At 45.5% G+C, this 14974-nt stretch overlaps 2 protein-coding genes across 3 annotated transcripts; one reads left to right on the top strand and one right to left on the bottom strand.

Annotated features, from left to right (window-relative positions):
- On the top strand, window positions 6361–9278 carry LOC8059535 (protein NRT1/ PTR FAMILY 6.3). 2 transcript variants are annotated; one of them, XM_021451729.1, is made up of 3 exons: window positions 6361–6439; window positions 6536–7523; window positions 8299–9278. In XM_021451729.1, the coding sequence occupies exons 2-3, from the start codon at window positions 6577–6579 to the stop codon at window positions 9167–9169; spliced, it is 1818 nt and encodes a 605-aa protein (XP_021307404.1). In that variant the 5' UTR covers window positions 6361–6439; window positions 6536–6576; the 3' UTR covers window positions 9170–9278. The 2 variants fall into 2 exon arrangements, with proteins under 2 accessions (XP_021307404.1, XP_002468692.1); XM_002468647.2 differs by having other exon boundaries at window positions 6380–7523.
- Window positions 9286–14773, bottom strand: LOC8081549 (oxysterol-binding protein-related protein 1B). The gene is made up of 10 exons (XM_021451728.1): window positions 14311–14773; window positions 13185–13538; window positions 12048–12141; window positions 11429–11865; window positions 11189–11344; window positions 10696–10863; window positions 10390–10530; window positions 10056–10292; window positions 9850–9963; window positions 9286–9654 (listed from the first exon to the last, which is right to left on the bottom strand). Exons 1-10 carry the CDS (start codon window positions 14614–14616, stop codon window positions 9472–9474), a joined length of 2190 nt encoding a protein of 729 aa, XP_021307403.1. The 5' UTR covers window positions 14617–14773; the 3' UTR covers window positions 9286–9471.

Here is a 14974-nt window from a genome sequence, read left to right as displayed (position 1 = left end):
GAGTAAACAAACTACTAGCTAGCAGAGTACGTAGCAGTATACCATTTTCTGTTGCCCTTGGTGTTGACCCTCACTCGATCACTCCGTCTGACCCCAGAGTCAAGGTAGGTGCTTTTCCTTTTTTTTTTCCCCTCTTTTTTTTTCAGAGGCCTGCTCTGGATATTCATTCACTGTCTGATGCTGGCAGTGCCTCCTCAATCTCCTTAACTGATGAAATTAAGGTTCAATCTCAAAGAGGGCACAGGCATCTGGCTTAGAAGGCTTGCAATTTAAAGAGAGGGAGCGAGCACCCAACTTGGAGGCTCATATGCAATAAGTCTGGAAGCCTAGAAGATATATTAGGCTTTTGGCCTAGGCATGTTGTGTAGGAGCATTCAACAGGGCCTTGAAGAATCTAGCCCACTCCCTTAGCACTTCTATTATCTCTCCTTTGTTTGAACCCCTTTCTTGAGAATTGGGTGGGGAATCTGGCGCCAACCAGGACATACCAATGTCCTTTGGGCGGGCTAGAGCATTGAAGAAGAGTGTTCTGACCATTCCAATCTAAATGTTCTCTTGTACTATTATTCCTCCCACCTGACCCTACTGTTGATATTTATTACGCACACAGAAGAATCAAAGAGAAATAATCTGCAAGCGCATGGATATCGGTGAGCACTTCACCTTAAATATATTTCTAGAGTATCGTATTTATTTATCCGCAAGGAGAAAACGTGCGATGACTAACCAAGTCTGTGTTTAACCCCTGAGCTGCAAGCAAGGTAACATGATATAAGAGATAGAGAAGACTACTATGGCACCCTAGTTCTAACCTATGGCAAGCTATGTGACCACTGCTCTGGTGGGGGCATTACCGAAGGAAAAGACATAACATAGGATGCTTAACCCTGGCACGCAAATCCTACCAATTCTACTAACAGGAGGAGGCTCTAAAGGATCAACAAGGAAGTCACCCTCGTGACCTACCACCGATCTAGCCAGATAGGGGATATCTACGAGTACCGTACCCGAGCCCAAGCACCATGCTTATACTACAGATGATTACTCCCTAGCGAAGAGAATAAAGTAAACTTGCAAATCAAAAAACAATAATAACAATGTACTTTCTAATATTAGAAGTTGCATTACTGAGAAATCTCATATGCAAGCTCCGAGTTAGGGAGACTTGATCCCATAGCTACAAGCCAGAGAGGAGACACCAATATTCCTCCAACTCTTCCCTCCACTCTATCTCTCTCAATCTAAAAGTAGAACTTTAATCTCACATAGAGACCCCTCTTTGCTAATCCTGACTAGAAATAATGAACTAGGGTTTCAAGGGATGCCTGATCTAGGGGCTAGGGTCCTTGCTTATATAGCACCTTTCGATAAATGTCAGCCGTTGGATCAAACCGGCTTAGATGGACGATTATTAGTGATCTTCAAAGGCGGTGGAGCGTGATCCACAAGTCTACACCTGATTGGTGTAGGGGGAGGGTGGCCGCCCTGTCTCTGTGATAGGTAGGTCCCTCCCTATAAGGGGGTCCTTCCTGAGTCCTCTAGACTCTTCTTTTTCATATGTAGGTGCTTTTTCTCTATGTAAACCTGACATGTGGGTCTTCTATGGTTGTTTTTCAGCTAACACCCTGCAGAAATAGATATTCACCAAAACTCATAGAATTATGTTAGTTATGGTGATTCTTTTTATAACATTTTCTCGGTCAAGTTGACAGTTAAAATTGACACTTATCTACCATCAACACCTACTAGTTTTGTTGTCCCACTATTGCTTGTGCCCCATGTGTTCCTATTGTATGTTAAGTGGCTACTGTAAGACCACAAGTTCTTGTTGATCATTCATGCCTGCCTATTGCGCCTACTGAACTGCATCTGGGTGCCCTTGGCCTGCTTGAGTCTGCTGCTCAGCTACAAGGACCCCTTGATTCTATGGCCCAGCCTCCATAAGGTCCACCTAGTTAACTTTCTAGTCTGCAACAGGTTCAACCAAGTACTGATCCACTGGTCCCCTGGTTTTCATTCTATTCCGGGTTCATCAACTCCTCTAAGTCCATTAATTCTTCTTCATGAACTTGCATCATAGGCAAGTGCTGAGATATCTGGATTTTAGGTTCAACCTCAGCAACCACCTCATCTTGTTGAACTAGAGGGTAATTTGTTGAACATCCTCTTACACCTCTCCCTGAGTATGGTTGATTATCATTTCAAGGGGGTCATCAACTGCAAGAGCCTCATGCAAGTCCTGGAGCATGGCCATGGGGGCCATGTTTAGGTCCACCTGTTGCTGCAAGGCTAGAAACTCTTTTGTCCATGCATCCTAACCAAGTTGGGGACCCTACTGCTCCTAGATGTTCTAACCAATTCCCTGGCCCACAATGTTCTCCTCGGCGTGTGCTACAACCGGGGCAAGGACATATTGTCCCAACCGAAAGAAGTCAAATAGAGGAGGACCATCATTGGGAGGTTGTGGCACTTGCTCTTCATCTAGTGGCCCACGTCCAAGGTGCTCAAGATCTTGCACTAGACTATCCATCAGAGAACACCAAGAAGTGAGAGATTGTTTTAAGGTCTATCACCCTAGCTCTAATAATCAACCTTGCTAAGTTTTTAGGATCCTTGTACCAGGTAATAGTTTTAGCAAAAGGGCCAATGATAGTATCAATAAACTCATCATCTTAATAATCTTCAGGCAGACCCAACAACATCAGCTAACACTCATGATTGAAAGTGACCTGCCTCCAGTTTCTACCCTAGTTATGCCTCACAAAGGTGAACAACACTCCCCCATAAGAATGTGGGCTCCTAATCACAAAGCGATACCTACCATACTCATGCTTAAAATGAATGAAAGCTTGACCTAGATGCGTAGATTGCACCTCCATAATCGGAACCCTCCTATTTGCGCAAAACTCCCTGATCACCTTATCAACAACCAGGAAGTGCAAGGCATTACTAGGTAGTGGCTCGATGGTGACAATGGCGAAGTCCTCATTTCTTGCTCGAGGACTCTGTCCAGCAATGGTCCTCACCATCATCGGTCAGCTAGGAATGTTCTGGATGTGCATTCCCCTTGGTCAGAATGGGAAAGGATCCGCGCGCTGGTAAGCCATGGTGGGGTGATTGGAGCTGCTCGGAGGGGGGAGCTGAGCTTGTGGCAATGGTGGCTACCTTGCTTTGGCAGACTGAGGTTTTCTTAGGTTGGCACTATTACCGCTAGTGGGTGAGTTATTATAGGAAGATGAAGCGGCATCAACCTCGGCTGCCATCGTACCAGTTCTAAGCTCAATCTCTATTTGGTGGACCATTGTGGGGGCTGCCCCATCCGTCATAGTGAATTGTTGTACTAGTTGGTCACTGATTGGCAGGCAAGGGTTGTCATGGCAATGTTTTTAGCCACAAACAAATGTATAGCACAAACAACTAATGCCCTTCTTCTGAGTGACAAATTTATCTATCACTCTGAACCTTTAATATGAAAAAAATGATTAGGTGGGTAGAATTAAGCATAGCACAAAGGCAAAACATAGGCATTGCAAGTTTAGTAGGCATCAAAGCATGGCATGGATTGTTTGGATCAGATAGCGTCTATAGGCATTTACATACAGAGAACTAAAACTCAAGAATAAATTGGAACGGTTGGTCACCGGCAACCTTTGCATGTTTACTGAATCCGAACAATTAGAACATGGCACATACCAGATTCAATTTCCTGAAGAACAGAAAATTGCTAGGAGGGTAAGCTAAACCAGCATCGAACTTAATATATTACGTTTCATGCAGAACAAAGCACGGTTAGTAAATGACACAATCAAAGTCGGACGATGGTTCAATATTACGCCCATTGGTACAAATCCTTACCATTCCGGAATGACTTAAGAAGATTATGAGTGGACCCATTGGACGCAGCATATATACTGTATTTTTCTTAACAACTCTCATATCTACATGTGTACGTGTCGTAGGTAAATGGCAAAGTGAGGTTGTTGCCAATCCCGAAGCTTTTTACCTGTATGCCATTATAAAAGATTGACCAAACCAGGAGACCACTAAAAAGTTGTTTCGCACCGCTGTGCCCAACTTCATCTTCGACTATACCCGTGTGCCATTCTGTTCTCATTCCGTTTGTTTTGTAACGTTTAAGAGGTCTGAGATGTGGGTCCTAGGTAGGAAAATGTCCTTCTTGCCCTTCCAGTCCATACCACACGCTGCCGTGCTCGTGCTGCTCTCCCTGGCCGCGGACGTCGCGGGCCCGCCGACGTGGATGCGCTCCCAGTGCTCTGTGGCGCGGCAAGCGAGGCCATGCTCGTGCTGGGGCTCTCGGAGCTGCACTGGCGCTGCAGACGCTGCGGCTCCTGCTCACTGACTGCGCCCGGAAGGCGGCGTGCGCTCGGTGCTCGGCTGATGGCGCGGTTCGCAACACGAAAAAAAAACAAGGCTTAAGCAGACAGAGAGAAGAAAGGTATTGTAATCGTATGATCCTGTCAGGACGGAATGTGTTGCATTTTAAGGTCTTGTTTAGTTCCCAAAAATTTTGCAAAATTTTTCAGATTCCCCGTCACATCAAGTCTCTAGACCTATGCATGGAGTATTAAATATAGATGAAAATAAAAACTAATTGCACAGTTTGGTCGGAATTGGCGAGACGAACCTTTTGAGCCTAGTTAGTCTATAATTAAACAATATTTATCAAATATAAACAAAAATGCTACTATTCCTATTTTGCAAAATTTTTTGGAACTAAACAATACCTAGAAACCTTTCGAGCAGGCGCAGGAGGACGCACAGCCCAGAATCTGCACGGATCACGGGGCCTCTATTCGAGTACCTGTTTTGTTTGTTTCTTTGGCGTAGCAACATAAAAAAACAAAAAAATTGTCATATTGTGATTCATTTAGATATACTGGAAAGCTTTTTTTTTCTCTTCTTCCTATGTACTCCCTGCGTCCCAAAAAGAGTATCGTTTTAGGATTTTAGACATCTTATTTGACCATTCGTCTTATTCAAAATTTTTACATAAATATTATATATTTTGTTAAGACTTATTTTATTATTAGAGATACTTTATCCATGATTAATTTATTTTATAATTTACATAAAATTTTTTAATAAGACGAACGGTCAAACACGATATCGAAAAGTAAAAAAACATCACTCTTTTTGAGACGGATGGAGTATAGATCATGCAGAAATCAGTGATGGAAGCTTTTAATCTAAACTGCCCTACATCTTTCTCAAGTATAGTGAGTGATAGATACAGGTCATAGTGCGAGGTGTAACGTACGTCGATACCACTGTAGTTGTTGGCACTACTTCTAGGCAGGAATTAAAAGTCGTGACATTGATCACTAAGGTGCGGCGTAACTTGTCGAAAAAAGACAGCAGGTGCCGCATCAGACGGGATGTCTTGCCAATTTCAGTGCCAGACACCGCCTGTACGCTGCGTGCAATATGCAGGGAACGGCAGAGCCTAGAGCATTTACCTGCATATGCACATACAGAGAACGGTAGAGCCTCACCTAACTTTCAGAGCACCCAGATTAAGGCCTTATTTAGTTTAAAAAAATTTACAAAATTTTTCAGATTTTTCATCCAATCGAAACTTTAGACGCATGTATGGAGCATTAAATATAGACGAAAATAAAAACTAATTACATAGTTCACTCATAATTTGTGAGACGAATCTTTTGAACCTAGTTAATTCATGATTAGACAATATTTGTCAACTACAAACAAAATTGGTATCGTGTCCATTTTGCAAAAAAAATGATAAACAAGGTCTAATATGGTCTTTTTTTTGTTTTGTCACACAAGGGAAAAAAATCACTGAGATAATTAATTAATTTGACTAAGCACCAGAGAGAAGGAAAAAAACTGGCAGACACTGGCACAGGGGAAAAGAAGATTTTGTTGTCGAGACCAATTGGCCCAAGGGCATTCAAGTCAAATGCCAGACCACTTAACTGCCGTTAGACTTCAAAATGGACGGAATGGCATACGGATATAGCCGAAGATGAAGTTGGGCACAGCTGTGCGAAACAACTTTTTAATGGCCTGCTGGTTTGGTCAATCTTTTATAATGGCATACAGTTAAAATCCTCCCAATCCCATTCCCATTGGATGGATCGCACGCCGGCCCATTGGATTTTACGCTCATCGACTTTGCTGGCAGAGAGCTCATCATCAATTGTGAAAGAAACAAACAAAGGTACGTATGCAGCTACCTCACATAAGTATATTATCATGCATACGTACTATCGCCATCCATTGCTGTACGTTGCTAAGACTACTAAGAGGTCGGGTCCCTTGTTAGCTTGTCTGTTGACGGCACGGCACGGCACGGCAGGACTCCTATAAATAAGAGAAGATGCATGGTGGAGGAGGCTCATCTACGTGCTAGCTAGCTAGCTAGGTGTGTCCTCGATACTCTGCTACTCCACTCGACGTACGTAGCCGCCGCAGTCACTCACCAGTCAGTATATCGACGATCATCATATCATATACATATACTCGATCATATATATCACTGCTATACATACAGATACAGATCGACGACAGATCCAAAGAGAGCGATCGAGAGATATGGCGGATCATGATGCGTCGTCGGTTCCGCAGACCGCGGCGGAGGGCAAGCTGACGACGACGACGACGATGATGGACGCGTGGGACTACAAGGGGCGCCCCGCCGTCCGCGGCTCCTCCGGCGGGTGGTCGTCCGCCGCCATGATCCTGGTGGTGGAGCTGAACGAGCGTCTGACGACGCTGGGCGTGGGCGTGAACCTGGTGACGTACCTGATGGACACCATGCACCTGGGCGGCGCCGCGTCTGCCAACGCTGTGACCAACTTCCTGGGCGCGTCCTTCATGCTCTGCCTCCTGGGTGGCTTCGTCGCCGACACCTACCTCGGGAGGTACCTCACCATCGCCATCTTCACGGCAGTCCAAGCCGTGGGCATGTGCGTCCTCACCGTGTCCACGGCGGCACCAGGGCTCCGGCCGCCGGCGTGCGCTGACCCCACTGGCCCCAACCACTGCGTGGAGCCCAGCGGGACGCAGCTGGGCGTGCTGTACCTGGCCCTCTACCTCACGGCGCTGGGCACCGGCGGTCTCAAGTCCAGCGTCTCCGGGTTCGGCTCCGACCAGTTCGACGAGTCGGACGGCGGCGAGCGGCGGAGCATGGCGCGCTTCTTCAGCTGGTTCTTCTTCTTCATCAGCATCGGCTCGCTGCTGGCCGTGACGGTGCTGGTGTACGTGCAGGACCACCTGGGCCGCCGCTGGGGCTACGGCGCCTGCGTCGTCGCCATCCTGGTCGGCCTGCTGCTCTTCCTGGCCGGCACACCCAGGTACCGGTTCAAGAAGCTGGTGGGGAGCCCGCTGACGCAGATCGCGGCGGTGACGGCGGCGGCGTGGAGGAAGCGAGCGATGCCGCTGCCGTCGGACCCGGCAATGCTGTACGACGTGGATGACGCGGTGGCCGCCGGAGAGGACGTCAAGGGAAAGCACAAGATGCCGCGCACCAAGCAGTGCAGGTAATTAATTAATTAATACAGTAACTACTACTAATATTGTACAGTATTGAGTATATAAGTAGAACGTACCAGAATGGACCGGCCTGTAGTAACTACGTAGATCGATAGATACCGTATTGCATTGGTGGAAACGACGACGACGACGACGACGACCAAATTGCATTGGTGGAATGGAATGGAATGGAATGCAATGCAATCATGCATCGTGCGCGCCGTTTGTGTGCGTGTCTGCTTCTGCTGACATATGCTTTGCATAGATGAACACAATAATACGGGATGCGAATATTTTGGGTACGGACGGGAATTATATAGAAATGCAACGCAAAGCTGGTCAGGTCCAGACGATGAGATCGATATAAATTCAGGAGATCGAGTTGGATGCGAATATTTTGGGTACATACCATACCATATAGTGTATATCATATATACGCGATCGATGAGATGAGGCTGATGACATGCATCACTGCCGTCCGAATGTCCCGATTACGAATTACCGGATGAGATGAGATGAGATGAGATGAGATGAGGCGGATCAGTCAAACATACTAGCAGTACATCCAGAATTGATCAAGACGACTATGCACTTTTGACACTAAAACCAAAAACAATCGCACACTCCGATCCATATGTATTTTGCCGCAATTGCACACTATATATATATATATATATATATATATATATATATATATATATATATATATATATATATATATATATATATATATATATATATATAAAGATAATCATTCATGGATGCTTTACTTGCTTGGTGCAGGTTCCTTGAGAAGGCGGCGATCGTGGAGTTGGAGGTGGAGGTGCAGGGTTCCGGCAACGGCAAGGGGAAGGGGAAGAAGTGGGCGGCGTGCACGCTGACGGACGTGGAGGAGGTGAAGCAGGTGGTGCGGATGCTGCCGACGTGGGCCACCACCATCCCCTTCTGGACCGTCTACGCCCAGATGACCACCTTCTCCGTCTCCCAGGCGCAGGCCATGGACCGCCGCCTTGGCTCCTCATTCGAGATCCCCGCCGGCTCCCTCACCGTCTTCTTCGTCGGCTCCATCCTCCTCACCGTCCCCGTCTACGACCGCCTTGTCGTGCCCCTCGCCCGCCGCCTCACCGCCAACCCGCAGGGCCTCTCCCCGCTGCAGCGCATCTCCGTCGGCCTCCTCCTCTCCGTGCTCGCCATGGTCGCCGCGGCGCTGACCGAGCGCGCGCGCCGCTCGGCCTCCCTCGCCGGCGGCGCCACGCCCTCCGTCTTCCTTCTGGTGCCGCAGTTCTTCCTCGTCGGCGCCGGGGAGGCCTTCACCTACGTCGGCCAGCTCGACTTCTTCCTGCGCGAGTGCCCCAGGGGAATGAAGACCATGAGCACGGGCCTCTTCCTCAGCACGCTCTCGCTCGGCTTCTTCTTCAGCACCGCCATCGTCAGCGCCGTGCACGCCGTCACCACCTCAGGCGGGCGGAGGCCCTGGCTCACCGACGACCTCGACCAGGGCAGCCTCCACAAATTCTACTGGCTGCTGGCCGCCATCAGCGCCGTCGACCTGCTGGCCTTCGTGGCCGTGGCCAGGGGATACGTCTACAAGGAGAAGCGCCTGGCGGAGGCCGGCATCCAACTCGTCGCCCACGATGCATCAGCATCAGCATGACGTCCGCCTCCATGCCTGAGCCTGACTGATGAACGCCGGCCGGAACGGAACGCATTGCATTGCATTGTAGGAATATACTATATCAGTCTCAGACGGACAGACGACGGACAACTAGATAGATAGATAGATAGATAGATAGATAGATCATCATCAGATTATATACTGTCGTTTGTTTCTAGTACTAATATCCCCAAGACTAATTACTGGGGGAGAATTAATATCCATGCATGCATCTTGCTAGCAGCAGCAGCAGCAACTTATTATACTATATATGCTTGATTTCCTATACATATCTGAGCAGCTCAACGTTGCTGTGCTGCATGCCTTGGGCTGCTGTCGGAGACTTCACCAAATATATCATAGCATCCATCCCATTTCGCCTGCTCTCTTGCCTCCCAGTAACCTCCGACATAGCGGAATGTCCCGTCGCTGCCATCCCTCCGGAACCATCTTGGTTTCCAACCACTGTCCTGCATCTTCCGTGACTGCAATGCAAAGCCATATATCGTCCAATTAGAGCATACACAGACATTTGCTTTCCCAGAGGTTGCAGAGTGATCGGCCGATAAGCATTTGTGTATTTTAGACACAATCACAAACTGATAAACAACTTGTCCCCAAAAAACTTATGCTTCATGAACATGCCTGCCCCAAAAATGTGAAGAAAGATATATATATACCATTCGTTGCCTCGTCTCCAGTCGCAGCTTCTCAGCATTGGCCTTACCATACTCCCCGTTCTCTACATGTCGCTGATCTGGTCTGAGTCTTGAATCCGTTGGTGGAAGTCTCTCCTAAGCAATTAATTGACAGTTTCGTGCTTCAGAAGTGGCACAAAGAATAAATGTTAAATGATCCAATTAAGCATGCCAGGTCGTCTAGCTACCTTGAGTTCTGGAGTCAACTCGTTCAGAGTGATCGCGAACGATGAAAGGTTATAGCGAGTGGGATAAGTTGAAGGTTCATTTTTCTCCCACAACAGAGTCGCATCTGCATTCTGGCCTGATGCACTGCAGTTTACTCTGGGTGCATCGTTAGCGATGGTGCAGTACATGCTCTCGTCCCACTTTCCCATTAGGGTCGCAACATTGGAACCATCAACATCCTTAACGAATCCTTGAACCTTGCATACAACTATATCTTAATAAGATCCATGAAAACGATTCCCAAGGAGACTGTATGGGAGTGTTACGGTAACTGTTAGTCATACAGCATTTTACCTGCCGAGGGCTGCGCTCAAGGAAAGATTGTTGTTTGAATATCAGCTTGCATGAATATCCCCTGTTACCGGTTATATTCATCGTGCCATGGTGATTACAATAAACTCTGCCGATGATAAGGTTATTAATTGTTGTTGTAACCTGGTATAGAGATAAAATTAATAATTATTTGTTTTTCCTAAACAGTTCAGCGAAAAAACTGAAACTGACACATCAAAGGTCTGCACCCATAAAACTGGTAACAGGGGTGAGTGTATTGGCAGTCTGCTAGTCACGCCAGCAACAATAAAAGTAAAGGATATTTACCTTACTCCACTGGAAAGTTTCTCCATCATCAAATTCTAGAGTTAACACACCAACAGGATCCAGCTGGATTGTTTGCCCCCAGAACTTGCTCTTTACATTGCTGTCTCCCCAAAATTTCCAGCCTTTTCCTTCACAATGACAAGCCATGACCATTGGATGATGGCTAACCTGATGCCAGAAATAGAGCATCGTAATTAACTCCAGCTATATATAGTTTGTACTGAAGGTCTAGCATCATAAAACAGTATCGATGTGACCGCAACAATCAGTTGACAGGAAACAATGAACCAATAATGCACTGTGTCACTTTTCATTGAAATTAAATCACTGCTCTTACTTGTAGTTTTTTTTTCAACTGAAATACTGATTTAGAAACTAGTCACACTGCATAATTGAGTAAATATTACCAGTTCATTAATTTGTGTCAGGAGATCAAGCATAGCTCTTATGATTTAACAGAAACAAAAAAGCGACTTTTTAACAAAGAATAGACCTTTTCAGAGAAGAAACGGATTCCATTTTCAGAGTAATCAGCTTCATAGGTTTCCCCTAACAATGGATTGAAAGGTTTGCAGGGACGCCCATCCGAGGAAGCATACCCAGAAACCGCAAATGCAGCAACCTTAAGAATTCTCATCAAACTGTCCCCCTGAATTCAGAAGGCAAACCATACAGTAAAGGTTCTAACTCAACTAATCAATTGTCAGGTGGGAATTTGTAGCAATAATAATACCTTTAGGCCACATTCATATGCACGATCCAACAAATAAGAATACTCCAAATCTTCAAAGCATTTTTGAAGAGATGATAATGGTTCGTTAAAGTAAACAGGCAGACATACTCGTGTAAGATCTCTTCCGACATTATCCTTGATCATTGACCAAAGACTAACACCCTTTTCCTTCTCAACTGGATCAGGCAACTTCGTGCGTCGCTTGAAAAACGGCGACATGCACTCACTGTTAGCCATACCAGCCTTTGATTTCACAAATTTATCACCATAAAGAAAGTTATCCTTGCCAGAATTTGAACCTTTCATCTTCAAGCAAGAAATTGTTACTGAATCACTGAAACTCTGCCTTGTATCATAAAAATGATAGTCATCGTCATCCAAAAGTTCATCCAACTCCTGTTGCCCAACATCATCAGAAGATTCTGTATTGCTGCTCTCTGATGTTAAATTAACATTAAGCAAACATGTTAAAATATAATTTAAGGAGATGGGAGGGGGAGCGACTCAAAACAGATCACTCAGTACAAAGAGCAGCGAGCATGTATGTTTTGAAGACAGAATTAAGTGCATATGTCAGAATAAGAAAACAAGCATAAAAATAATTTCAAAAATCAAGTACCACTGCATTTTCCCTGTCCAGAGCTGGAATATTCAGGCTTCACCAAGTGCGAGCGGAGCTCAATCATATTAGCATTATCATCTGCATTAAGTACCTGAAAAACACAGTATATCATCATGGAACCATGAAAAGGAATTGCAACAGTCAAGAAGGTGAATGTGCACAGTAAACATGATTTCTGTAGAAGGCAGTTGCCAATTGGTTGATAGGTCAGTAATACATGTTGTACAATGAGAACATGGCCAATAGAACAGAACTTTAGATACATTACACACTCACAAAAACCAAAGGGTTTTGTGTAATTATATCTAGAGTTTTGTGTTTTAACAGAGGACACATCCTTTTGTGATCAAGCAGAGGAGTTGATTCAGCATACCCTTGTGTCCTGTGTTTTCACTAGATAGGTCTGGACTCTGATCCTGAACAGATTAGGATTACTGACAATTACTCTTCGGCCTAGAGTGACTTGCTTTTCCAAATGGTGGTGCCAAGCAATCAAGGAGTTTGATAAGAAGATGAGAAAAGGACTGAATTCATTAATCATCTTGGTCGCTTGGGAAATATGGAAACATCACAATGCTTGTGTGTTCCAAATGTCAAATTGCTTCTACAAGCTGTAGCTAATGAGGACATTCTGTGGTGCACGGCTGGAGCCTCTGCTCTCAAGGAGATGCTTCTTCAGCTAAGCACTAAAATATGAGTGTTGTTTTAGTCTACTGTGGTGTGAGTGTCGGGTTCGCAAGCCTCTCTCCCTTGTACTAGGAGTAAATTCTTGTCTCTCCTACATATTATTTCTCTTAATGAAATGACACTCAACCCTCTTGTTCAAGAAAAAAAACATATTGCATAGACATAGATGGCTTGCTATGCCTCGTCATTTCTAGAAGGAAACTTTGCATAGAAGTCGAAACAGTTCTTTCTTTCTTCTCTCCTTTTTTGCTTGACATGCATTTAGTCTTTTTAGTTTATTGGCACATTTAACTTCTGAACAAGCAGAATCCATCAGACTTACATATTAAAGGGGTAAACTGGGTATCAAATGCCTCTGAAGAGCAGAATTAATCCATTAGTTGATCAAAACCGAAAAGAGTAGGGTAGCATGACTTTACTAATGGGCATATCCTGCAAGAACATTACCTCAAGCTGCCTTGGAAGACTTCTGATAAAGCTTACATATTCTTCACAACGTTGTTTCATCTGTGTGTGATACTGTGAGAATTCAGAATGGACGATCTGTTCACAATCTTTAATTATGTCCTCACGAAGCCCTTCTTCATGCATGCGATTTCTAAGTCTCTCGGTAGAAAATGATGCATCATTCTGGTTACACAATAAACCCCAATCTGGAGAAGATTCAGCTCGAGCAGAAACAAGGGCTTCAATCCAAGCCACTCGTTCATTAGCACAGTCTGTTCTCAGCTGCAGTGTCTTGGTTGGAGTAATTATGTAGAACCGCCTGTCATCTGACTTGCTTTCACGGAATGAGGAGATCTAGAGATATTTCAACTTGAAAAAATCAGCATTCAGAAGACAAAATCAAAGTTATGATGTTATGAAAAGTAGTTTTAGCAGTTCATATAACCACTGCAGATCATTGTTAACACATTGACAGGCAAATCTTGGATGCTGCAGATTATTTGGCTTTTTTAATAACAGAGAGCTGCGATTTATTCCTTTCAGATTGTAGGAAAGTTATAGAAACTCAAATTATCCAAAAGATGGAGAAGAAACACAAGGCGAGCAACAAAAATAACAATTAGAATGGTATGGGCTATTGGATACGAAGTGAAATAAGTAGGATGTAGACAGTAATAACTAATTAAATAAACAATAAGCACAGAGAGAAAAGCAAAGGTGAGTGTGAGAAGCTGCAAAAGCTAGTGATTATTAAAAGGAAAAAAACACTTTAGCATATGGTTTTTCATTTCAGCGCGTTGTTAATTTAGGAACGCAATTATGTAATGGTACTACTGGTCTGGATACTGGTACTTGCAGACAAGACCCTTCAGTTTGTGACGGTCGTATGAAAAGGGAAGTCTTGTTCATGGAAGGGAAAGCATAGCATGGTAGTTGTTGGCTGCGCACGCTGCCTGCATCATCTTTGAAGCAGAGTATGCTAGTTGGGTTGTTGACAGGCAATCGAATTGTTTGGGTATAGCAAAGTTTAATCTTTTGGAGTTCCATTTTCGATGCGATTACCATTAATTAAGTAGCAGACGAGAGAGGAGGAATAATTAAATTAGAGAGCGGGCCTGACCCTGACCTTGAGGTGCACGAGGCCGACGACGGGGCGGTCCTGGCCGTAATGGGCGGCGGCGGAGGAGGAGCAGCGTGGGATCTTGGAGTAAGTGAGGATGGCGCCGCGGATGGCGAACCAGCGCGGGCGCCAGCCCTTGCCGATGTTGGTCCACTTGTAGAGCAGCCCGGCCAGGGACGGCGGCGGAGGCGGAGGGGATCCGCCGTCGTCGTCGGCGGCGGGGAGGCAGCACAGCGGATGCAAATCCCTCGCCCGCCGCATTACTAATAGCGGTAGCAGTAGTTTCTTTGGATTCGATTTGGAGCCATGCATGGATCGCGCGCAACTCCTCCGGCCACCTTCATCAGTTTATATACTATACTATCCCCTACTAGAACTAGAACTCCGGCCATCTCCAAGTCCACATCATCTATCTATCTATCTATCTATCTATCTATCTATCTATCTATCTATCTATCTATCTATCTATCTTTCTATCTATCTACTGGAGTAGTACTGTACTATACTACTGTAGTACTAGAAGAGAAGCTTGGCCTCCTGCTGGCGCCCCACTCCACTGACCACTGGTTGGTTCTTGCTGACGTCACACGTACGTCTCCTTCCTGCTCGTCTTGATTTGCCGCCACTCCACGCGCGGGCCACGGGGACGGCACGGGGCTGCTCACTCACA

This window comes from Sorghum bicolor, chromosome 1, assembly GCF_000003195.3.
Source record: "Sorghum bicolor cultivar BTx623 chromosome 1, Sorghum_bicolor_NCBIv3, whole genome shotgun sequence".
In the NCBI taxonomy this organism is placed as follows: Eukaryota; Viridiplantae; Streptophyta; class Magnoliopsida; order Poales; family Poaceae; genus Sorghum; species Sorghum bicolor.
The sequence above is the reverse complement of the archived record's forward strand: the minus strand, read 5'-3'. Positions and strand labels throughout refer to the sequence as shown.